Source organism: Pistacia vera, unplaced genomic scaffold, assembly GCF_008641045.1.
Source record: "Pistacia vera cultivar Batoury unplaced genomic scaffold, PisVer_v2 Contig883, whole genome shotgun sequence".
NCBI lineage: Eukaryota > Viridiplantae > Streptophyta > Magnoliopsida > Sapindales > Anacardiaceae > Pistacia > Pistacia vera.
Genome location: NW_022196760.1, coordinates 172,329 through 196,414, shown reverse-complemented (window position 1 = coordinate 196,414; position 24,086 = coordinate 172,329). Strand labels below are relative to the sequence as shown.

General features: G+C 34.2%; 4 protein-coding genes across 5 annotated transcripts; 2 read left to right on the top strand and 2 right to left on the bottom strand.

The window, feature by feature from the left end:
• Positions 1-3,969: 3,969 nt before the first annotated feature.
• LOC116119365 (protein UPSTREAM OF FLC) lies at positions 3,970-8,602 on the top strand. 2 transcript variants are annotated; one of them, XM_031405302.1, is made up of 7 exons: positions 3,970-4,151; positions 4,258-4,522; positions 4,634-4,703; positions 5,028-5,143; positions 5,248-6,151; positions 7,542-7,844; positions 7,973-8,601. In XM_031405302.1, exons 2-7 carry the CDS (start codon positions 4,330-4,332, stop codon positions 8,040-8,042), a joined length of 1,656 nt encoding a protein of 551 aa, XP_031261162.1. In that variant the 5' UTR covers positions 3,970-4,151; positions 4,258-4,329; the 3' UTR covers positions 8,043-8,601. The 2 variants fall into 2 exon arrangements, with proteins under 2 accessions (XP_031261162.1, XP_031261163.1); XM_031405303.1 differs by lacking the exon at positions 3,970-4,151 and having other exon boundaries at positions 4,284-4,522; positions 7,973-8,602.
• A 3,003-nt stretch (positions 8,603-11,605) lies between these two features.
• LOC116119362 (E3 ubiquitin-protein ligase RZFP34) lies at positions 11,606-14,665 on the bottom strand. The gene is made up of 12 exons (XM_031405300.1): positions 14,352-14,665; positions 14,149-14,229; positions 13,954-14,041; positions 13,786-13,845; positions 13,188-13,220; positions 12,995-13,072; positions 12,851-12,894; positions 12,687-12,727; positions 12,476-12,558; positions 12,287-12,378; positions 12,107-12,176; positions 11,606-12,007 (listed from the first exon to the last, which is right to left on the bottom strand). Exons 2-12 carry the CDS (start codon positions 14,217-14,219, stop codon positions 11,810-11,812), a joined length of 858 nt encoding a protein of 285 aa, XP_031261160.1. The 5' UTR covers positions 14,220-14,229; positions 14,352-14,665; the 3' UTR covers positions 11,606-11,809.
• A 3,404-nt stretch (positions 14,666-18,069) lies between these two features.
• On the top strand, positions 18,070-19,899 carry LOC116119367 (transcription factor FER-LIKE IRON DEFICIENCY-INDUCED TRANSCRIPTION FACTOR). Its single transcript, XM_031405306.1, is given in 6 exon segments — positions 18,070-18,280; positions 18,283-18,488; positions 18,491-18,667; positions 18,794-18,991; positions 19,085-19,258; positions 19,350-19,899. Coding segments are annotated over 6 exon segments (945 nt in total). The 5' UTR covers positions 18,070-18,192; the 3' UTR covers positions 19,452-19,899.
• Positions 19,900-20,690: 791 nt separating this feature from the next.
• Positions 20,691-23,093, bottom strand: LOC116119364 (aquaporin TIP1-1-like). The gene is made up of 2 exons (XM_031405301.1): positions 22,625-23,093; positions 20,691-21,242 (listed from the first exon to the last, which is right to left on the bottom strand). Exons 1-2 carry the CDS (start codon positions 23,003-23,005, stop codon positions 20,871-20,873), a joined length of 753 nt encoding a protein of 250 aa, XP_031261161.1. The 5' UTR covers positions 23,006-23,093; the 3' UTR covers positions 20,691-20,870.
• Positions 23,094-24,086: the final 993 nt, after the last annotated feature.

Below are 24,086 nucleotides of genomic sequence, written 5' to 3'. Positions count from 1 at the left end.
ATGGCCAAATCTTTGGCCGTAGATCTGGCCACTTCCAGTCACTGTTCGACGGTAGTGGCCGATTACTGACATTTAATGAGTGGGTGAGAATGTTTTTGTTAATTTTAAAACTTTCATTGTAGGAGGTGTTTGGCTAAATTAACAAATGTATGGGATTAAAAATTAATCTAAATGTTTTCAGAAAATGTTTTCAAAAAATTTACCAAACACATTTTCAAATTCAAATCATATTCTTGTAATAACAACTCAATTCAACTTTTTCAAAAATACTGTTCTAAATACTCTAACAAACACAGTCAAAAGCTTTAGGTTTGGATACCTGGAATAAATCATGCACACCTTACATCACAAAAAATGTAAAAGTTAATATTGAATCCAAGTGATAATGCCTTCCTCTTCCAATGTGGTACCATGATTTTTGTCTGCAATAGGCATTGAGCTCATACTCCAAGCTTGAAAGCATTCGTAATGTTTAGTTTTATGTTTTTGTTTTATAGGAATAGGGTGATGCAAGAGAGAATCCTCTAAAGTCCTCGAGTTTTGTTGGACCAACCCTCTCTGTCCACTTTGGTTTCTTCCCATTTACTTGGGCTTACATTCACTGGTGAGAGTATAAAGATAAATATTTTGAGACAATGGCCTCCTTGCTGTAAAACCTTCCCTCTAGTCTTTTAACATAAATCCATTGTTGATCTTTTTAAATTTATCTACCTTCTGTCACTTCCTTGTTATAAAAGTTACATTGATTTTTTTTGTTTTAAATGCAAATTTTATAACTTTAAATGGTTACTTTATTAATTTCCAATTTTTCTTTGGAACAAACCACGGAGAAAAAAAAAAAAAACATAGTTGTGAATCATCTGTGAATTGCATAATTGGTTTGAGTATGACAAAAGAATTCAAACTTGCTTATTTAGAAATATTTAACAAAATGAATGATTTGTGAATTGTGATTATTAGAATAATGTAGATACTATAAATTAAAAATAATAATTTTTTTAAAGTCATGATCTTTTAAGAGAAAATAAATAAGATGATATAAATGCATTTGGGTGGTTTTAGCACTTTAGGCCGAATAACTAAAATAATAAGGCAGATTTAGATTGGCTTAAAATTACATACTTTAGTTCAGAAAAAAAAAAAAAAAACCCAACCCAATTTCACCAAATTAACTTGACCAACATGATTTTGTCGATTTAGATTGGGTTACTAATAATGCCAGTTAAGTTATAATTTAATCTTTTCGACTCGAAACCGTATCGGATTAAGTAGGATCGGGTTAAACCCGATCCAAACCTTTTAAAATGTGTTTGTGGTAAAAGAACCAATAACCTTTTAACTTCAAACGTTTATGACGACTTTGATTTGTGATGTAAATCAAATGATTTTTGAAAAATAAAAAATATCATTCGAATTAAAAAATAATCCTGAAATGTGAAGCAGAGCGAAAAGCAGCCTCCGTTATTTGAAGTAAATGTGCAAGCTATGTAAGTGTAACTAATCGAGATGCTCCACATCGTTAAATAGTTTGCGTACAATTAGAAACATCCAAAACGACAACACTGTAAAACGTAATTAATAATGACAGAATGGTTTTGTACCACATGCCCAATTAATTTAATTATATTTACTCTTGTGTCACTGTCAATGATAGTGATTAATTATGCCCAAATTATCAGCCGTCTTGCCCCCTCTCCCGGGGCTCTCTTTAAATTTTGACTACGAAATGCCTCCATCCAAATTTATTAATCTCACCCAATTCCTTCATTTTCATTAGTTTTTCTTTTTCAAGCCTTTTACATGAAGAAATTTTTTAGTCAAATTCATATATCAAACATATCTTTATTTATCAAATGAGGATACAATATAATTAATATTTGATGGGTACAGTTATATAGTTGATGCTATAATTAGTAATAAGTAATGTAGTTAGGAGTCTCTGTTTCAATAAATTATTAATGGATAGATGTGAAAATTATTTGAGTTGATTTGATGATGGGGTTAGTTTATATAATTTATGGATATCAATTCAAGTTGTCCAACACTTAACTCTTCAACCAACATAATAAAATTCATTTAAGCCTTAGTGTGTATCCTAAGTTACATAATCCATTAATAAAATAAAATAAATTTTAATTATATATATATTTTTTAATAAATAAGGGAATTTTGGGGAAAGCAGATAGAGCGTGTTGATTGATTTTCAATTGTTATCCAAAAGGTTGAGGCGAATACGACACTGCCTTGACAGTTATGGAATTATTTATATCAAATAGATAAATGTATAAATCAACTTGTCACGAGTCACGACTCATGACATGAGTTGTAATTATATTACAATCTATTTAATTAATAGTTGAAAAGAAAGCTATTGGCTTACCCAACTGAAGGGGTAAGCAATAACCCTAATAATTAATTCAAAATTAATTTTAATTAAGTTGTAGGGTGCATGCATCTGGTAATAATAAAAACTCTCTTTAATTCCATAAAGTCATATATTTAAGTAGGGATTTAAATTACTGCAATGGAATGAGATATGTCAGACTTTTATTTTAATTTTTTTTTTTTTTTTTGGGTCATCAAGAGTATCCGATCAGTTTACGTGCATCGTAATTATTGAAGATTGTGTATAACCTTGAATAATGAAGAAACAGAATACAATTCTAACCATGGCATTATGCAATAAAGGAAAAATAATTTCCCATCATCCATAATTTTTTTAAATTAATAGATGGGTTCAAAAATTAAAAACAAAATTTAAGAGAAATACTATATATTTTGAATATGAGATTAAACAAATCTTATTATTACGAAAAGCAAGTATTAATGTTCGAAATTATGAAGGTGACCTTTTAATGCTAAAATTGGCTATTTGAACTTGAGTGTTAATTGGGAGTATAATACGAGTAAATGACTTTTTTTTTCACCTAAATAGTGGTTTAATGACCCTTTTTTACACACATATTTTTAAAATACCATTTTATTATTCAAATTTATATTCTGTTTCCGATTCCGACATTATTGCAACCCCACACTACCGCCATTCTCTTCCTCGATCATCACTCACCAAAATTTTTCAAACCATATTTCCGTCAACCCCGTTAATCGAGTGATTAGAGTTTGCTCAACCGCCTCTCTTAAATCAAATTTTGATCAATCTTAACCCTCAAATTCTACCTTTTTACCACCAAAAGACTAATCAGCCTCCCATCTTCGAAATCCCCAACAACCTACACTGAGTTTGCTTTCTATTTGTCATCGAAATATAAATTTAGACAGTAAAGCGATATTTTAAAATTCTATGAGTGAAAAAATGTCATTAAATCATTATTTGAGTGGAAAAAAGTCGTTAACTCGTATAATACTGTTTAATTGAAATTATTGTTCACTATTTTTTAACTTTTTTGAGACTGTGTTATATTTATGAGCAATACTAGTCTTACAAAGACAAAAATAAAGAGGGCATACAAAGATAATTTTTACTCTTATCTTCATGATTTTTCTCTCTCTCTCTCCCTCTTTCTTCGTTTTTTCTTTGTTTTTTTCTTCTTGCTGATATCATTTTGTAACTCTCTTTGTATTGTCTTTATAAGGATAATATTTTAGTATATTTATATATAATACTGTACGTTGGGGACAAGATAATTCGGTGACAACTATTTTCACAACTCATCATTTCATCAGCTGTCCGAAAGGCAAGGGTGAATAATTTTAGATTTGCCTTAGTAATTACTTACTGTGTCTTGTATAAAAAAGGCAGAAAGCTAAAAAACAAAATGACTTCCCAGTCCCATCGAATCGGCCAAAGAAGACCAGAAACTAAGGAGAGAAGCAGAAGCCACAACCCCCTTTTCCTTTCCTGTCTATAGTCACCATCACCATCACCATCACCATCACCATCACCCCACTCACTCACTTCTCGCTTTTTACATTTCCATCACTTTTAAGCTCACAACACGTAACAAACAAACAATCTACTCAGTTACACTCTCTATCTTCTTCAAAACAAAGTCTTAAATGCTCTCACTCTGACTCTGCTCCTTTCTCTAACCTGTTTATTCTTACAGCTCACTTTCTCCATTCCGTTTCGTCTTCACACATTGCTTAGAACCCAATCTCTCTTTCTCTCTCTCTCCACGTCGTTTATTCAGGTATTAAGAAACATATTTCAAATTTTTTGTTAGATCTGATTTATTATTGTTTTTATTCGATACTGTGCATATGAAGCTGATTTATTTTATTTTTTTTCCGTGGCAGTTATGGTTGGTTTGATCAGATTAGGGTTCTAGTGAGAAACAAAGTGTTGAACGGTGCGTTTTGGAGGGTGAAATGGAGGGAAGAATGAAGAAGTATCGGCAAGTCAGTCCGGAGAGAGCTAAAGTGTGGACGGAGAAATCACCTAAGTATCATCAGTTAAGTCGGAAAGTGGCTGTTGTTTACTATCTATGTAGGAATCGTCAGCTTGAACATCCTCACTTCATTGAAGTTCCGTTATCGTCACCGGACGGTTTATACTTGAGAGGTACTGTGACTGATTGATTAGAGTTAGAGAGAGAAAACGTCGACGTTTGGATTTGTGTTTTAATTGTTTTTATTCTTGATTGGATTTTTTTTTTTTTTTGGTTGGCTGCAGATGTGATTGATAGGCTTAATGTTCTGAGAGGCAGAGGGATGGCTTCTATGTATTCGTGGTCTTGTAAAAGGTAAACTTACATTACCAATCAGCCATTTTATCTTCATTTATTTCTTTTCAAAACTGTTGTGGATGGCCTATTTGTTTTCAGAGAAAAGCATTGAAAAAGGACTAACAGAGCTGCTTAGTAAACACAAATTGGAAACTGGCTTGCCTGCATTAGTTAGTATCCTTGAAAATTTTGGTGTTTCTTAGGAGTTAACAGCTGGAAATATAAGCTGTCTGTGGTTGATTGGAATTAGAGCCTATGATTAGAATGATAAGCAAATGGAACCTCATTTTTCTTTTTCAGTTTTCAGATTATTTTTTCTAATTTTTTTTTGGATAAATGCAGAAGCTACAAGAATGGATTTGTGTGGCATGATCTCTGTGAGGATGATCTAATTCTTCCTGCCCATGGAAACGAATATGTTCTTAAAGGTTCTGAGCTCTTTGATGAATCTAATTCAGGTGAACTGAAATGATCTACCCTTATTGTTTTATAACTTGAATAATAGTTTTGTACCATTTACAAAACAGATCTAAGACTTAAAAGCTATAAATTATATCTACAGGTCGTCTTAGTCCTGTTGGGAACACCAAAATTCAGAACTTGAAACAATTATCATTACCAGAACCAGCATCTTCTAGAAGCCAAGATGATTCTTCGTCATCTTCGAGCATGAATGGGAAGGGAATTAAGCATTCCCAAGATGATGACCTTTCTCCTCCAGTTCAGCGACCTGGCTCTTCTGGTGTGTCACCAGAGTCTACAATTGGAAAGAATTCTTCTTGGGGCGGTTCTCTAAGCTTGACAGAGTATAAGGTTTATAAGACTGATGGATCAGCAGATGCTTCGACACAGACTGAGGGAAATGTGAACAAACCTAAAACAAGAGAAACCTGTACTAGGGGTGTTTCTACTGATGATAGGTCTATAGAATCTGCTTGCAATGGGAATTATCAAAACCAGGCTCCATGTGTGAAAGAGAATTCTGAGATATGTGGCCATTCAGTTTCAGTTTCAGTTTCGCCTCCTCCATCTTCCTGTAGTGCATCTTCCTCAGGTGGGAAGACTGAAACTTTGGAATCCTTGATTAGAGCTGATGTTAATAAAATTAACAGTTTCAGGATTCTTGAAGAGGAAGAAATCCGAATGCCAACCAATGCAAGACTCAAGGCTACAAATATGTTGATGCAATTGATCTCCTGCGGGTCAATATCGGTAAAAGATCACAGTTTTGGCCTAATTCCAACCTACCGGCCGAGGTTTTCCCATTCAAAGTTTCCTTCCCCATTGTTCTCTACTTCAATAATGTTGGGAGAGCTTGATTGCTTGTCTGAGAATCCAAGGTTGATGGGCCTGAGACTGGAAGACAAAGAATATTTCAGTGGGAGTTTGATTGAGACGAAAATGATTAAGGAAGAAGGAGATGAACGTAATGCTTTGAAGCGATCTTCTTCCTACAATGCTGACAGGTTAGATTGGCTCTAGCTCTTAACTCACAGTATCAGTTCTTTGGATATCCTTTCGAATACAATCAGTGAGTGATGATTTTGTTCCATATTTAATCTTCTGATCACCTCTTGATTTGTAGAGCTTAAAGGATTCATTATGTTATGAGCTTTTATTAGTTGTATTGCTCTAGTACTAGATAGTGAAGCATGGTAACTATGTAAAATAGCTGACAACATGAGTTATAAATTCCTGCAATGATGAAGAACTTCATAGCCAATTATATGAAAACATTGCTTAATGGGAAGATCATTTGGAGCCCCTTAAACTGTTTAAAGTTAAGTTGTCTCACAGCATTAGATGTAAAACTATGCTAGAAACAATCACAATAGTTAAAGATTAGATCTTTTAATACCCAAAAGGGTTTGAGTTACATAGCTGGTGTTAACAAAATTCCCTTTTTTATGGAAAGTTATAGTCAACCGATATGAACACAATATGTCAAATATATTGTTGCTGTAAATCTATGTAATGGAGAAACATATTTAGTAGAATTGTTAAATTTCATCATCTATATTTTTGTTAAAAAATATTACTCTTTATATATTAGTTTATAAATATTCTCCTCCATTAGTTCTGGGCTTCATGTGTTGGAAGAAACAATTGTTTTATTAAAATATCTGCTCACTTCATTGACAATAGGTGTTCCACTATTCATCCATGCATAACATGTGATTATGGACCATCTTTCTTGATATGTGTTAGTATAGGACTGCAAATGCTCCAAGTTGCTGTTGAGGGGCTTTGGTTGCTTTATCACTATTTTGTGCAACTAGTATTAGCATGTTGGAGACTTGGAGTATTGTGAATTTATGGTTAGTCTAAATATTTCACATGATCTGTTATGTTAACAAGCGTGTGCTTGAGGAGACATCTAAGAACCAAGCTTGAAAAGACTACTTAAGCTTCAGTCAATCTAGTTCGACCAGTCTAAGGTAGAGAAACCTGATACTTGGTTCAGCTAGGTCATTTTGTATCCCTGTTCATTTTTTCATGGGAAAATCTAGAATGCTACTTTGTAGATTGTCTTTCTTTAGATTGATGTGTTTTTACATAAAGTAAATTCTTTTCTAATGCCATGAAGTACATGTCAATTTTTGTGGGAAATGCTCAACCTTCATGGTCAATTCTATACTCAGGTTCTTATCTCAATCAGCTTTATTGAGAATTCGAAGTTCTGCTTGAACACCATTTCAGGCATGTACTAGGACGTTAATTTTATGTGGACACTGTAACTTATCTTAGAATAGTTGTTTTCTATACTGGTGATTAGATTGAGATGGTTTGTCTTCTCTCAAGGTATAGTAATGTTCTTGTTCATCCTGATATAATTATGGATCAATTTGATTGCAGGACTTCAAAGCAGTTGGATTCAGTTGAGGACAAAGAGGAGTCTAATTCTGGACATTCAAAATGCATTCCTCGCTCAATCAAGGCCTCGCTAGGCAAGCAACCACGAAGCGATTCAATGAAATCCGCTGTTTCTGACAAACCAAGAAATTCCTCTGATAGGGTTGACAGCTCCCAAAGCATACCTAGTACCTCATCCAATTGTTGCAGTAAAAGAATAACTGAATCTGTTTCAGGTAAAAAACCGTCAAACAGGCTGGATTCTTTCAGAGAAGAGAAGGAGAAGGTGATCAAAATCGAAGAAAGTTAAGTGTTGATTCTAACCCATTTTTCTATTCGGTGCTTATTTTTAGTTTTTTATTTTTTTGTCTCCCTTATGTTCCATTATGTCTGTCCATGTTGTTTGAAAATTTAGTTTGATTTCCTTCCTACAGGCTTGCTTCAGGAGCTCGGGTTATAATCCAATCCAAAGTGCCTGATGATGCCATTGTCGGCTGCTCTTAGAGATAACTGGAGGCCTTAGCAACGAATAGATCCTTTTTTGTAAAAGCTTGTCATTGTATAAAAACTTCAGTAGTTTGGTTTGAATTCCAAATGATGTTGGATTTATGGCAGATCCATTCCATGTGACCATTTTGTACATCTGGAAAGTTGAAAAAGAAAAAGAGAAAGGTTAAATTCTCTCATTTGCCAAAGGGGGTTTGAGTTCAGGTGCAGTTGTAGTGGACCATTTTCTGCTTCTTGGAGTAAATATTTTGGTCAGCTTTCTCATTTGCCATTTAATGAAATTTAGGCAACTTGAGTCAGAAAGAACTATACCACTCTTTTGCAGTACTGCTTTTGTTGCAGACGACTGCAAAAGAAGAACAAAGTTGTGAGATTACTTCAGATCTTAACTTGAGATAATTTTGAAGAAACGGAGTATTGAATACGACATTTGCCTTTGACTTGGACTCGTTCCTGTTAAATTCACCTTGGCGAAATTCATGGGATTCCTTATGTTCCATTGTCGGTATCCGATGTGGTTGACTCCCTTAAAGCGCTTTTCTCAAAGCAAAAAGTTACCTTTACAAGCTTAATTGATATTTGTATGTTCAAGTTCAAGTCTTCAACCCAAGCCGCGGTTTAATTTTAAAACAGGGTGAGTGGGGGCAATGGAGGGAAAGAGCTGTAAAAAGCTTTTCCACGTGCGAGACAACTTTAATGATTCTCAGATAGAGGCTCTGAAAGGGCTGTCTCCTCTCCTCTGTACTGGTGATATTAATTACTGCTCTCTTATTATCGGTTGCTTTTGTTAGGACAGAGAGGCCTTGAAGACCGAGATTCATCTTTTATCAGAGTCAAACCAAAAAGGACAAGGAACTATTGAATTTCAAACTACTTAGAAAAGATTATGAACTTTAATTTGAGGTTCTTTAATAGTTTCGGTCTGATTAAATTAGTGGGGTAACAATGTTTTATTTTGAGTCTAGAAAGACAAATCATAAATGAATTTATTTCTTCTCAGAATCATAGTGAGCTAGGGGTATAGACTATAGAATACATGATGCATTATCCGAACAACAGAATAGAGACTATAAATATAAGAAAAATAATACATTCATCGATGATAATGTACTGAATTTGTGCATCAAATAACATGATAAAACCTTGATTATTAATTAATTTTAATTTATTATTAATTAACGGATAAGAGTTTATCACGTTATTCAATATATAAATTAGATGGGCGTAGCATAACTCTAAATACAAATATTGTAGTGTTTCAAGAATGAGCATTATTGATGGCTGCCAAATTAATAAAATAACAATTCAGTGTAGCAATACAGAGCATGAGCTTGTCGGTTTCTTGTTCATCTGACAAGTATTGGAGTGTCGTTGGGGTATGTGATAATGTGAGTTGAGATTGGATTTGGGAAGGCCCTCTCCATTGTTTGACAGGGCTTTACTGTTGGCAGTTTTTGTCTGGGTAACATCATTCGCAAACATTCATTCTAAACAAACTATACTTACCGCCACCTCCAATTCCAAATCAAAGTCAACCTCAGGACAGCAAAACAACCAGGCTTTGATATTGGAACAGTCCTGCCGTACCCATTATTCAGCAAAATATTTTTTTAATTGATCAAACGATATGCTCTCACCAAAATTAGCGGAATTACAAGTTTCTATCGTTGGTTTCATATATTTTGATCCCCACTTTTAAATTAACAAAAGTTCTTTAATTTAATGATCAAAGGATAAATTGATCATTTCTAAACCCAAATTTAAAACGCAAAATCTCTCTCATGATCGTTGGCCATTGTGGCCTAATCGGCTCTTATAACTACTCAACTGCATGGTGAGCCGCAACAATGCAAGATGCGATCGCCATTGTGGCCTGATCGACTCTTATAACTACTCAATTGCATGGTGAGCCGCAACAACGCAAGATGCGATCGATCATGATCAACCAATATCACAACACTTTGCACAAACAACACCAGAACAATAAAAACTTCCAACAATCAATTTCTAGAAAACTGTCTTTAAGCCACTCAAAATACAACTATTCGCCAAATAGTGAAATAAGCACTGGCCGTCGAACGATGAGCGATCAGGTGCCAGAAGGTTGGGGGTTTTGTTAAAGGGTTGATGGTGTGTCTTGGGGTGGTGTCAATTTTGATTTTGGGTTGTTTGAAATCGCCAGACTCCGACAAGAGAGAATTGCATGAACCGTAGCGACAATTGGCGAATGGTGAATGATCAGGGACTAGAAGGTTGGGGGTTTTGTTAAGGGGTTGATGGTGAGTCTAGGAGTGGTGTCAATTTTGATTTTGGTCGTAAGAAATCGCCAAAATCCGACAAGAGAAACTGCACAAACCCTAGTGGCGGCTAACGTAAAATCGAGTGGAATTAGGCTAGATCGAGCTTGAACCGAGAGATGTGTGGCTGGAGAAAGGTTACGGGTAATGGTCAAAATTAGCCAAAAAGACAAATTGTTTGTCTTTGAATCTGGGGTGTTTTGATTTTGGGGTATGAAGTTTGGATCTAGGTTTGATGTTGGTCGTGGCAGCTTTGGCGATAGTTGATAGAGTTTCTGGCGGCAAAGACTAGGTGTTAGTGGTAGTGGTAGTGGTCGGAGATGGGAATGATGTGAAGGTTGAAAAAAAAAAAAAAAAAGATGTTATTGAGATAAATTTGAAAGTAAGATGGTTATTTTTTTTAATTTTACTAATTTGGGATTTAAAAGTAATTTATTAATTTATTTGTTAAGAGCAGTATGGTAATATCATCTTTTACATCTAATTAAAAGCAAAAAAATGGCCAACGGTGAGAATTTGGAATATATTAAACTAAAGGTGAAATTTTGCCATTTCACTAATCTTTGGGTGGAAAGATGTCGTTTGCTCTTTTTAATTCTTCACATTAGTTTATTTTAAAAGTTTGGGAATGTTATAAGCAAATAGTTTGTCAATCTTTAAAATAGGCTAAATAATGTAATTTATTTACTGGGTCATACTCGGGGGGAGTGCAGGACTAACACTTTTAAAACTAGACTCTCCATTCATTAGATATAAAATATTCGAAAAATAGTAACTTCATATTCTTATTTGATTATAAACGCGCATTTCAATATCCCCGATTTGAAGTATTGCATTCCCTTTATACATCTAGATCTTAGATCTGTGAAACAGTTTATCAATATTCAAAGGCTTCACCATCAACTTTAATGTGAAAAGCATTCGAAAACCTATTTATCCAATCCCTGTAGACTCAAAGTGAGGGTAAACTTATAATTAATTAACATAAAATGCAAAGTAGAAGAAGGGATATGGGGTTGATGAACAAATAAGTGGGGGTCAAATAGGATACGGGCCAAATTACATGGATTGGGTTAAAATTATCTTATCTGGCACAGAAATAGAGTAATGAGGTCAACTGGACTTTTTTAAGGTACACACACAATTCAATTACATAAGGAATAATTGATTGGATAAGCATGATTCCATGCCTAATAAGATATCTTCATTTTCTGTGTTATATGGCTGAATTAAATACAGGTGTAATTTGGAGTTAGAATCATCTTTTGGGTATAGATAAAAGAAAGAAACTGAATATATGTATTTGTGGTTATAACAAGGTGTAATTTGGTATAATTTCCCAATTAGCAATGTGTATTTACTGAGATATCATTGAGATGGAGTGTGATTCAGAAATACAGATGTTCTTTCTCATGCTGTTTAGGCCTGTTCCTGTTATTGGAAACACATGCTTTCATCAAGAACTGGTCATCTCACCATCTCTGGCATCTCAGATGAGCACGAAGTCGCGGCCTCTCCTCGCGTCCGTCTCGTATTGTACGACTTGCAGCTGAGGCATTTATGTGCTACTATGTGGAATTGAACGTGCGAGTTTGCCCTGCAATCGTTGCACAGAATCCATATCATCTTGTTTTGGTAAATTTCAGGCATTGGAGTCGAGGCAATCTGGAAAATGAAGTTTTAATGACAGATTTTTATGGCTTGAAGCATGTTGGCAACATACAACAATATAATGATCTTTCTTGATAAGCAATTATAAAATACCTCTTGATCAATCTTTGACCACAAACTGGACATGTCACAAATGGACTTTGAGCATACAGGACAAGAGTACCTGCAAGAGTGAGAAAATAGTTGAGAACATATGAGCCACTGAAATATGAATAATTTCACGAATTCGCACCTTATTCATGCTCAGAAATGAGAAAGAAAAATAGTTCTTACCGATAATGCATCTCCATCTCTTTCAAACATTCCAAATGTATTATGTGTCCACAGCGCAAGACAGTGATATCTTTCATTGTGTCAAATAGAAACTGCATATCAAAATTGAAGATATTATGTCACTACGGCTTGGCCAATTTCTTCTAAATTACTTGAGAATGCATTGAGTTGTTGCTCTTATTCATTTACCTCAAAGCAAATAGGGCAATTGTGGTGCATTGCTCTTTCCACGCAACAATGTGCATCCTTCATGAACTTCGAATAGCAACATCCTGAAGCAGAAAGTAGAAAAATTCGAAAACACTTTAGTTCAAAGAATCATTGAGAATGAAGAAAAAGAGAATTTTGATTGGAAAGCAATTGGTACTGGCCAAAAAGCGAATTGGCTTGTCTCACTTACCACATTTGTTGCAGTGGAAGAAATTCTCCTTGCCTCCAGTTCTGTAAAACCAATCGCAAGGAGGATGAGTTTCAAGAGAATACTAGCTACTACTAATGCTTATACTATGGCTGATAAGAAACTAAGGAAAAATATAAGACGAAAACACAAACCAAGAATCTCACCTGCAAATTCCACATTCAGCACAGTGGTATTGATTCTTCGATATCTAAAAACAAATTACCATTTCAGTATATAAGTAATCACATAGAGATACAAACAAGAGCTCACTAAGGATACCAATAACAATAACACCACTAGAAACTCACATCATCATCAAAGAATTTGCATTTTTCACAGAAGTACTTCCCCATGCAAATGCCGCAGTTTATGCAATTCTGTTGTACCTGGTACAGAATAATGCAAGAATATCAAAACCAACATACAATTTTTTTCTTCCGAGTGATTTGTGCTTGTGTTTTTATTTTATGTACCAAGCTACTTTATGTATAAGACACTTACATTTTGTTCTGTGTCACATAGAGAGCAGATGACCTGAGAGTCAAACAAAATAAAATTAGAGAACAAAACCAGAAACGCACATAATAACTCATAGCTTAAAGAAAGGAAAAAAAGATAAGTATGACCTTAAATTAAATTAAAGCTTGTCTAAGAAGTAGAAGTCAAACTTCGTCCACAAAATACCAATGGTCTAATTGATTTTAATTGATAAAGACATCATTAGTGCAACAAAAATACATTTGTATGGAGAACGTGCACAAGTAGGAATTGCTCTCTTTTGTCTTGTTCTTTTGTGTTAATCTGAACCGGTCCAGAGTTTATCCACTTTTCTTTTTCAAATGTCTGTGTTTTGCCTAACAATCCAAGACTCATAACACAATGACAAATTCCGCTAGCCTTTTGAGATGCAAAATAGAAAAGAGCAGAAGGACAAGAGGATGGAAAAAGACTGAGATTGAAAACCACATGGCTAGTTGGCCACCAGTTACTTTTTTCCTCTTTGAATTTCTGGCTCTAATGGCATTCGTCCTACAATGGTAAAACTTAAGACCCTCTACTTCAATTAGAAACTAACTAAAGCTGGAAAACATATGCAGACCTTTTCAACTTCATGGCGTGGAATATCATGGCGGTCAAGAGCATCGATTTCAAGTGAATTCTGTTCATAAATATTCAGAGAAAAGAAATTCAATATCAGCTTAAATAAATATAAACATAAACAAGCAAATTAAAGAGAAAACCATTAAAAAATACATTTAATTTGCACCTTAGCTTCATTATGGCAATGCCTGCAATCAAATATTTCACCACAACAAGGTGCTCTAATCTTGCATCTCCTCCGATAGTGTGAGCACCTTCACATAAACAACAAAATAACATCATTAAAAAAAAAATTACACATTCAAGAAACTCAAATTCAGCTGTCCAATTCAAGACTTGAATAAAAGTGAATGAAACTTACCCATAATTCCCAGATCCAAGCTCCATCAAAGACGCAAATTCAACAGAAGCTGATTCATGAGACGATCCCATTCTTCACAATCTGAACATGAAAAAAAGGAATAAATAACTCAACACCCCCTTCAAATACCAAATAAAAAAAAAAAAAAAAACCAGCGAAAAATAGGGACATCATTAAAAATCAGGAAAGAAATGAGAACCCACCTGTGATTTTCTTCCAAGAGACGGTGTTGCTTAAAAGATGGAAATTTATATGCAAAAAACAGCACTTAAAAGAGGGAGAGAGAAGGCAATATTTATGTTTTTGTACGCGTAGTTTTAGTGAAATAATTCAAATACACGCAAGGCCACAGCTTACGCTAAAATTAATCTCACAGCTAAATACAAGATATATTATCTTCTGCTACTATTAATAGAGAACTATCCTAGATTGCCGTTTCTTTGTAAGAGTAGTTGGATTCAACAGCGAGTTTTGGTTGAGTCAATGCAGGGCAGAGACTGAGTTAAGACCGAGTAGGGATGTAAAAGTAAAGCCATTTTTATAGTGGGTGGCGGGAAACAATGGGCTGAGAAAGTTTTGTCGTAATTACGAAATAGGACATAATGGCTTTCAATAACTACCTTTAACCGTAAGGGTATTTTGGAGCTAAGTGGATATAGGATAAGTTAAGAGTTTGAACTCAAACTTGCAGTTTAGGCTCTCGTGTACTACACGCTCTTATCGAAAATTACATTATATAATATCATATTATATTATGTGTTATGATTTTTTTTTTTTTTTTTTTTTTTAATATGTTAAGAAGTGTTCTCAAGAAGAAAGATTCTAAAAAAATAAGTAATTATTAGCTGTTTTCTCCACCAATAATTTGTGGTTTTTTTTTAATTTTGAAAAAGTATTTTAGAGAGATTTTTTTTATTATATACTTTTACAAAATATTTAAAGCTATTTTTTTATTGGCTGTGTTAAAAGCACTATTAAATCATTATTTAATTTTGTGTTGATTTTTTTTTAGCATTGAAGTGCGTTTTGAATCATTTTTAAATATTAAAATCTCTAATTATTATATATAATTAAAAGTTTTAAAAAATTTTTATCATTAGAAATTATTTTGAGAGTGCTAAAATTATTCTTAAACAAAGAAGATACAGTAATAAATTAATTCCGGCCAATAACTACTCCGAACGTGCTTTACACACGCTATAGAAACGCGTGGTAAGCGAGATTATAGGAAACAACTGGCAGCTGCTGTTTAAAATTATCCACGACTCATTTCACGATCAGCATGTTGACATAGGATAGAATCTGACAATGAGCTGACTAAGCGTGGGACCCGGACCTAATCTTCTCCTGTAAGTCACCCTACACTAACATCTGATGCGTACCAAAACGTGGTAAATTGTGAATGGCTCGTGTCGATTGGCCTTGTCAGCATTCGTCGTTTTTTGCTGGTGACATGTCATTGTCTTTTATTGAAGTGTTTGGTGATGTGTAGCCAGCTCTCTTTCGGTGTTTATGGGCTGTCTCGTTCTAGGATGGGCCCAAACAGGCATGTTTCTTCCCTTGAAATACATTGACAGAGATTACGAAAAGAGAAATGGATCAGAGTGAACCAACATCACAAAGTGAAAGGGGAAAAAGCTGAAAACTACATTTCAAAAACAGTTATCTTATCCATTTACTTATCAATTCACAAGTTTGAGTAACATACAATTATTCCTAAGGACTTTTTTTTTTTTTTTTTTTTAATTTATCCAATTTATTTCAATTATATTTCAAAAAATTCATTCCATTTTATGGGTAGATTTTGAAGTTTCTAGATGATACTCAACTTTTAGTGATGGTTATATATGTCTTCCAATTTGTTGGATACTAATTTGTTGTATGGAAAGGAGGCTTAGTTTTTCATCCTACTTTTGGACTACCTAATGAGGAATGATAACCAAGCTGAGCATATATATAAACAACATTAAATACAAGTTGATAGGTTGTAAAATATTTAAATTAACAATCGGGGTGAGTGATATAAAAGAAAAACATGATCTAACTGATTTTCAAGTTAAGTCCTATGGTAAAAGTAAGAGATGATTTAACAGCTCTCGAGTTCGATCCCACGATGTTAATAGAGTAGTCACCAGAGCTCTTACCCGTTGTTAGTTCAAGTCTTATAACATTTAGCTATTTTGGAACTCACAATTTTAACTAGTAAAATTGTTGTAGGTTTTTTATAAGTAAATGGCCAAGTGATAACAAAAATATAAGGGCATAATGAAGAGAGTGCATCCGGCACGTGTCTTTGTAATCCAATTGCATGTCGAGCATACATGTAAGTGTGACACATTTAACTAATTATCAAAGATTAAATTAACCCTTGACAATAATTATAATAATCTCATTGATTCCATACACATTACTTGTTATTGAAGAAGGTGATGCCATCATCTTCAGCTGTTAAAAACCAGTCCCAGATCGAACTTCACCAGATATAAACGCAGAGGCTGTTGCATTATTATTAATTTAAATGGAGTTTGTGGTTCCATTAATTTCTGGATGACCAAACTGATTTCAGATGCTCGAATATTCTGTATTTATTTTCCAATCAACATCAAGTTTTGACGTTTTGAGATGCTCCAGAATCTTGAACTAGAACCCATTTCTAAATATATAGATGCGTCAAGTCATGCAAGCCGTAAGCTGGAATTGCAGTTTCATTGAATTGTTTGAAAGGGAAGGTTGAACAAATCTTTATATATAAATTAGATAAATAATTAAATGGTTTAATTAAACTAAAAGAAAAGTTAAGCTTATATTAAAAAGATTTAAGTCATTTGTCACTTCTTTTCTATTTGCCAAGAAATCATCTCCATTCTTCGTGGAGACTCTTTTGCATGATAATCAAACCAACCTATGAGAAGCCTTACCAAAAAAAAAATAAAAAAAAAATCAGTAACCCTCTTGAATAGTTAATAATATGACCCTAAAGACTCCAATTACAAAGAGTGAGGACAAAACTTTGATGTTTTTTCAACTAAAAAAGGTATAACTGATCGCTATTTATTAAAAATTAACAGATCAAAACGTCATAGATCCCTCCATTAGATTCCTTTCACACATCACTTAATTTTATTGTTCATATATGATCGATTGCTTGATACATCTTCTTGAGAAAAATTCGATTAAAATGATCGATTTTGTGATTTATTTGTTCATTATATGATTGATATTTGTTTGAGAGACTCATATATAAATAATACAGACATCCAAAATAAAAGTTAACAAGAATTGGAAGCCTTTGATTAATTGTTGTTGTTATTTGAATATCGCGAAACCATTCTATTTTAAAATCAACAATCCAAACGTCATAAAAAATTAAAAATCCTATTTTGATTCCTTTCACACTTCAAAATTTTGTCCAAGTTCTACATTTTAACGTCAACCACCACCTTAGATGGTTTCTTCCCTAGAAAATTAAGCAACTTTTAACTACTCTAATGATGAGTGAGTTGATGAAAGACTTAGTTATTACTCAGAGGTCCTGAGTTCGAATCCCTTCTCAAGTGCTAATAAGGGTAGTTATTGAAACTTCTACCGATCGGTAGTTTTAGGATTCAGAAAGAATTTGAGGTGCTTAAGTGGATCTAGACACTCCGGTCATAAAAAAAAAAAAAAAAAAAAAGCAAATTTCTAATTGCTACAATATATTTCTTTCTCTTGTGTTCTGGTTATAGTATTTTTACATTATTTTTGTTTGAAACTTTCCAATAAGAGAGATGATGGATCGATAGCAAGAAGGAGGCCACTTGAAAGTGTACAAGTAGATGAGTCAAATACATAGAAAATTCTAAGACGACTTTACTGTTTCTTTATATTATAGTTCTTGTTCAAATCTTAACACCAATTATTAATTATTAATACTTCCGGAGCATATATTCCATTCACCCTGAAAATTATATAAATCATGATGCGCACATTTCGTTGTACAAGATCTCTCCAATTATTATTCTCCAAGAACAAAGAATCTCTGCTCACCAAAAAAAAAAAAAAAAAATGGATGAACCAGAAAACTTTCTGATGATGCAGAATACTAATGAGTTTGAGTTGCATGATTTCATCGACGAGGCAAACTTTGATCAGTTCGTGATCTAATTCGAGGCGAAAACGAGGACCCAGTTGCCAATTCAGCAGTGACCTATGAATGGTTTTGCAGTTAATAACAACCATTTGTTAACGAGTCCACTGCGGCAGAAGATATCTTTGATTTCAATGGTCAACTGCAATGGTCTTCTGATTAGTAACTTTGTTATGAACTCAGCAACGTCGAGTTTGATAAGGAAATGAACGGAGGGAGGAGGAAGAAGATAATTATGCGGATGATTCTTCTGGTACAACCAGGACTGCAACTACACCAAGTAGGAAAACAAAGACTGATCGATCGAGAACTTTGATTTCGGAACGAAGGCGAAGGGGTAGGATGAAGGAGAAGCTCTATGCATTGCGTGCTTTGGTTCCTAACATTACAAAGGTAGTTTCAACTTTTAGCTTTATTAATCAATTCCATGCGGTATTGTTGTTGTTATTTTTTTCTGAATGGCATGAGCTAGCTAGTTTTCTTTCTTACAAACGATGTTTGATGATAATGTGATTGAAGATGGACAAGGCGTCAATAGTTGGAGACGCTGTGCTGTATGTTCAAGACCTACAAATGCAGGCGAAGAAGCTGAAAGCTGAGATTGCTGGCCTTGAAGCGTCCTTAGTAGGCGCAGACAGGTATCAAGACTCAATCGAAAACCAGAAGAAGACTCAAGTTCGCAGAACCAACCGCCCTACTTCAAAGAAGATAATTCAGGTTCATACAATAACCAATTCTACAAACACTTTGGAATAGTTTATGATTAGAGATATGATTTCACAATTATGTGTTCCTTTAATTTGTGCACAGATGGATGTGTTTCAAGTGGATGAAAGAGGGTTTTATCTGAGATTGGTATGCAACGAAGGTGAAGGGGTAGCTGTATCACTCTACAGAGCTCTTGAGTCTCTAACCTCCTTCATTGTTCAAAACTCCAATTTGGCTTCAATTTCTGATAGATTTGTATTGACATTTACTCTTAATGTAAGACACAAGTTTCTCCTTTTTATTTTTTGTGTTTTTTCATGGTATTTAAACTCTATATAATTGATGAATTGGTATTGGAATTTAACAGGTGAGAGACAGTGAACAAAGCATGAATTTGCCAAATTTGAAGCTGTGGGTGACTGGGGCTCTTCTCAACCAAGGATTTGAAGTTCTAACACTTTCTGCCTAGCTTGTAAACCTTTTTTTTTTTTTTTTTCTTGCTGGGAAATTACGTATGTAATTTAACGATCTTAAGACGGCAGATAAAGTGTTAATCATCGGATTTCAGTGATCAGAAAAAGCTTTTAAATTTCTATGCACTAAAGTTCTAAATCCTAATGTTGATACTTTCCATGTTCAACTAATGATCTTGAGCTCTTTTCAGTTTTTCAGAAGTGAGCTAAGTGTAGTTTTTTTACTGTGGAATATGTACCTTTCGTGTTCTATGTTAATAAGGCTATTGAAGCAGAAAATATAAGAGTCCCAGAAAGGTCTATAAGAGGAAAGGAGTAAATTGTAAGTTTACTCATGATAATTGAAGCCAACTTCTTGTAATTGACAGTGACTTTTTAATTATTAAATGTTATCTGTAATTAGTCAACATGTTTTCTTAATTTAGAATAATGCAATATGTTATTTATTAGTCAATTTAGTCTATATTAATAATATGAAGCAAGAGAGAGATCTTTAGTTTTAACTATGTTTGTTTATACAATATACTTATAGTTCTTTAAATATTTTGACTAAATTTGCCTTTTGACATGCCACTTCTTGGGCATAAACAAATCACAAATTATTTCTGAAGCATTCAATTTGCATCTAGTAATAGTGAGTAAAATTAGGATGTAAATATCTCGAGACTTGGCCAGGCCCGGGTCTACCCGGGTTTTGGGCACGGATTTGGTTGATATGATGAGAGGGTTTTAGAAATTTTATCTAATAAGTGAGGGCTGGAGAAAAATTATTAGGGGGTTACATTTAATTTTATATTGTGAAAGCTGGATTTATAAGGGTTGTCTGAATCTCTTTAAGGGGTTTTCGGAATTTTATATGGGAGTTATCTGTAATTTTGCAAAACCTTGTTAATATACCTGGCTTAGTCGAAGTATACTCTGGGCTTGATTTTTCAGGCTAACCCGGGTGTAATTTGGACAATATTACACTTACAACTCAATCTCATAAATTTTCGACGTTATAGCTCGCAATTGATTTCTGATAAATTTTTGTGTTTGACTAATTACGAATTGTCATGTCGGAATTATAAGAGAGAATTTGTGAGATTGAGTTGTGAACTAATCTTTATTGGTATAATTTATGTTTTTGACCAAGTTTTATTTATTAAAATTTCCCACTTTCTATCCAATCCTTGAGGATAATTAACCAAAGTTAAATTATAATTTAAGAAGATATTTGCTCTTCTCAAAAAGTATAAACTAATCATTTGCTTGAATTAAATGCTGGGCCATGTAATAACAATTACAATAATAAAAATGATGCATAAATCAATGTCAAGCCCACAAATAGAGCAAGAATTGGAATCAAATCATTCACACAACAAATCAAAAAGCGGCTATTTCTCATCCATAAGATCATTGGGCTAATTTTTCTGCTAAGCCTCACTGACGGGTATGGGTTCATAGGATTGACTGATGAACAAGGTCTCATAAACAAGCCCAGCAATCCCACCTCCAATGAGAGGCCCAGCCCAGTAAATCCAGTGGTTGGTCCAATCCCAGCTCACCAAAGCGGGCCCAAACGACATGGCTGGGTTCAAGGATGCTCCATCAAATGCCCCACCGGCCAAAATGTTAGCTGCAAGAACGAGGCCAATTGCTAATGGTGCTATGACCCCAACGCTGCCCTTCTTTGGATCAATGGCGGTGGCGTAAACAGTGTAAACCAGCGCAAAAGTCATCACTATCTCAAAAACAAAAGCGTTCCACACAGTCACTCCAGAAGATAAAGCAAATGCTGAGGTCGTCTGCACAAAATTTGATTTTCTAATATTGTTAGAATCTTTTAAGGATAATGTACCATAAAATGATTGATCCAAATAATTTTACATTGTCATATAAGTCGACAACTATAAACAATAATTAGCCATCACTTGGTGGTTAGATGATAAAAGAATAAAATAATCAAATATGAGTTATTAAGTTCGAATCTCGCTATACATCAATAAAGTGGCCTCGAAGATTGATGAAGGTACATGTAAGGTCACCAAAAAGAAAAGAAAAAACTATAAACTACTAACTTAAGCCCCTTTGGACCTTCCTAATATCTTATAAAATAATTTGTAAAATTATTGAATCATTTTGAAATATAATAGGCTTCGTTTGGTTCAAAATTTGGGGGTTTTAGGAAAAGTTTTTTGAAAAACGTTAAAAAAAAGTTGAATTGGGCGGATATTACGATGTAGGATTTATAAATTAATAAAATGCCCCTTATGTTTGTTTTTTTACAAAATACCCCATATAATAAAACATTAAAAGTTAACAAAAACACCCCCAACCCACCCTCAAACACCCCCAACCGGCCACCACCACCGGAGGTGGCCGGAGTCGCCTTATCGGCGCATGACCAACTGGATCTTGCCGGTCATGTGCCGATATGGCCTTTTTCGGCCAGATCTAGCCGTATTTGCTCTCAACGATGGCCAACAAACGGTCGTCGTTGATGGTCAACGACGACCGTTTGTTGGCCGTCGTGACCGACTGTTACAGCCAAAGATCTGGCCGTCAACGGCCAGATCTTTGGCCTTAGATCTGGCCGGAAAAGGCTAGATCGGCGCACTACCGGCCAGATTCAGCCGGTGGTGCGCCATCCTATCAGATTCCGGCCATTTTCCGGCGGTGGTGGCCGGAATCTGGTAAATGTGGATTGTTGGGATGTTTTTGTAATTTTAAAAAAAATATTTAGGGGTATTTAATTGAATTAACAAATTTAGAGGGTTTAAAAAAATTGAATAATATTGAAAATAATATTCCCAAAAATGAGAGTTTTTGGGTATTTTACTGTTTAACTTTTTTGGGAATACTAAGAGTAGTATTCCCAATCTTGAACCAAACGAAGCCATAATGTTTGACAATGTATTCTATAAACACTGTTTAAAAAAAATAGTAAAATAAAAAATCTATGTAATATTTTAAAGAAAAAAATGTTGTTTTTTAATTTTCGAATATATATTTTTTTTTTTTCCAAAAGGTATAAAACATTTTTTTAGTTTAACATTATGGTTGATTATTTATTTATTACTTTTACATGTACTAAATCCATAATTCTTCGTTCAAAAACTTGAATTAAATTGTATAGAATGAATTCTGGTTAATTAAGCAGTAAAGAGCAATAATTTAGATAAGTTACCATGCCATTAGTGGCAAATTTAAGGAGCAAGCAAGCCACAGTGGAACCAAGAAGCTGACCAATCCAATACAAAATGCCATCTACCAAACTAATGTGTCCACCAACAAACGCCCCAAACGTCACGGCGGGATTCACATGCCCACCGGAGATGTTTGCACCGACGGCGACGCCGACAAAGAGGCCGAAACCATGAGCCAATGCAGCTGCAATAAGCCCGGCCGGAGTGGTGGAACCGTTATCGGTGAGCTTGTTGAAGGCCATGCCTGAACCCTCCCCAGCGAAAACAAATATAAGGGTGCTGATGAATTCAGCTAAAGGAGCTTTGAATATTGCAAGGGGAGAATCTTCCGACGGTCTAATCGATATTCTGTTGAACGGCATCGTTTGGTGATGGGATGGTTGAGATTATTAATGTGTGGTGTGGACTGCGGACGTCTCGATAGAGAAAGCAGTGAGGTTTAGCCGTTGAGGTAAGGGGCTGTCACTGTGAGCTTCTTATACTGAATTTTCAGGAGATAATTACATTTTGGTCTCTGAAATTTGGCGAAAGTAACTTGGTCCCATTAAAATAGGAAAATAACATTTAAATCCTTATTTGTTATCAATGGTTATATTAAAATAAAAGTTGTTAGGGCAATTCAGTATTTTTCTTTAAAGTTTTTCATTTCCCCGTATATTATATTTTCAATATTAATTAATTTTATAATTGTATTTATAAAAGAGTGCATTAAATAAGATATGAAATTCTATACTATTCTCTCTCTCTCTCCCCTTTTTTATTAATAAAAATCACTAAAGTTTTAGGACATTATGGACACTAACTAATATACAATAAATTTAATTTTGAATCTTATAAGAAAAATGTCATATAAAAATTCATTGAAAATTTAAATTTCCAGCTCGGCAATAACCTGGAGAGTCATGTGCACATTGTGTTGTGGATAAGAGCAGCCCCTTCACCTCCACAGATACCTCTGCAAAATGGATAATAGCTACTTCCTGCGGTTGTGCTTTAACGGGAGGTGGATTACACTTTTATTTTTGTTTGTTTTAACCGGAAACTTTTACATGTCCAACAAAATATTTTAAGAACAATTCTATATGCCAAATGAGTGCCGATAAAAAGTCAATTCTAACACATTTTTTATATAAGAAGTTACGTATATTATGTTTGTATATGTATAACACAGCTCATATTTAATGCTTACCATATATTTGAACTGGTAAAGAAGGGTAGAGTNAAGGGGAGGTGGATTACACTTTTATTTTTGTTTGTTTTAACCGGAAACTTTTACACGTCCGACAAAATATTTTAAGAATAATCCTATATGCCAAATGAGTGCCGATAAAAAGTCAATTCTATAGATATTTGTATAACACATTTTTTATATAAGAAGTTACGTATATTATGTTTGTATATGTATAACACAGCTCATATTTAATGCTTACCATATATTTGAAC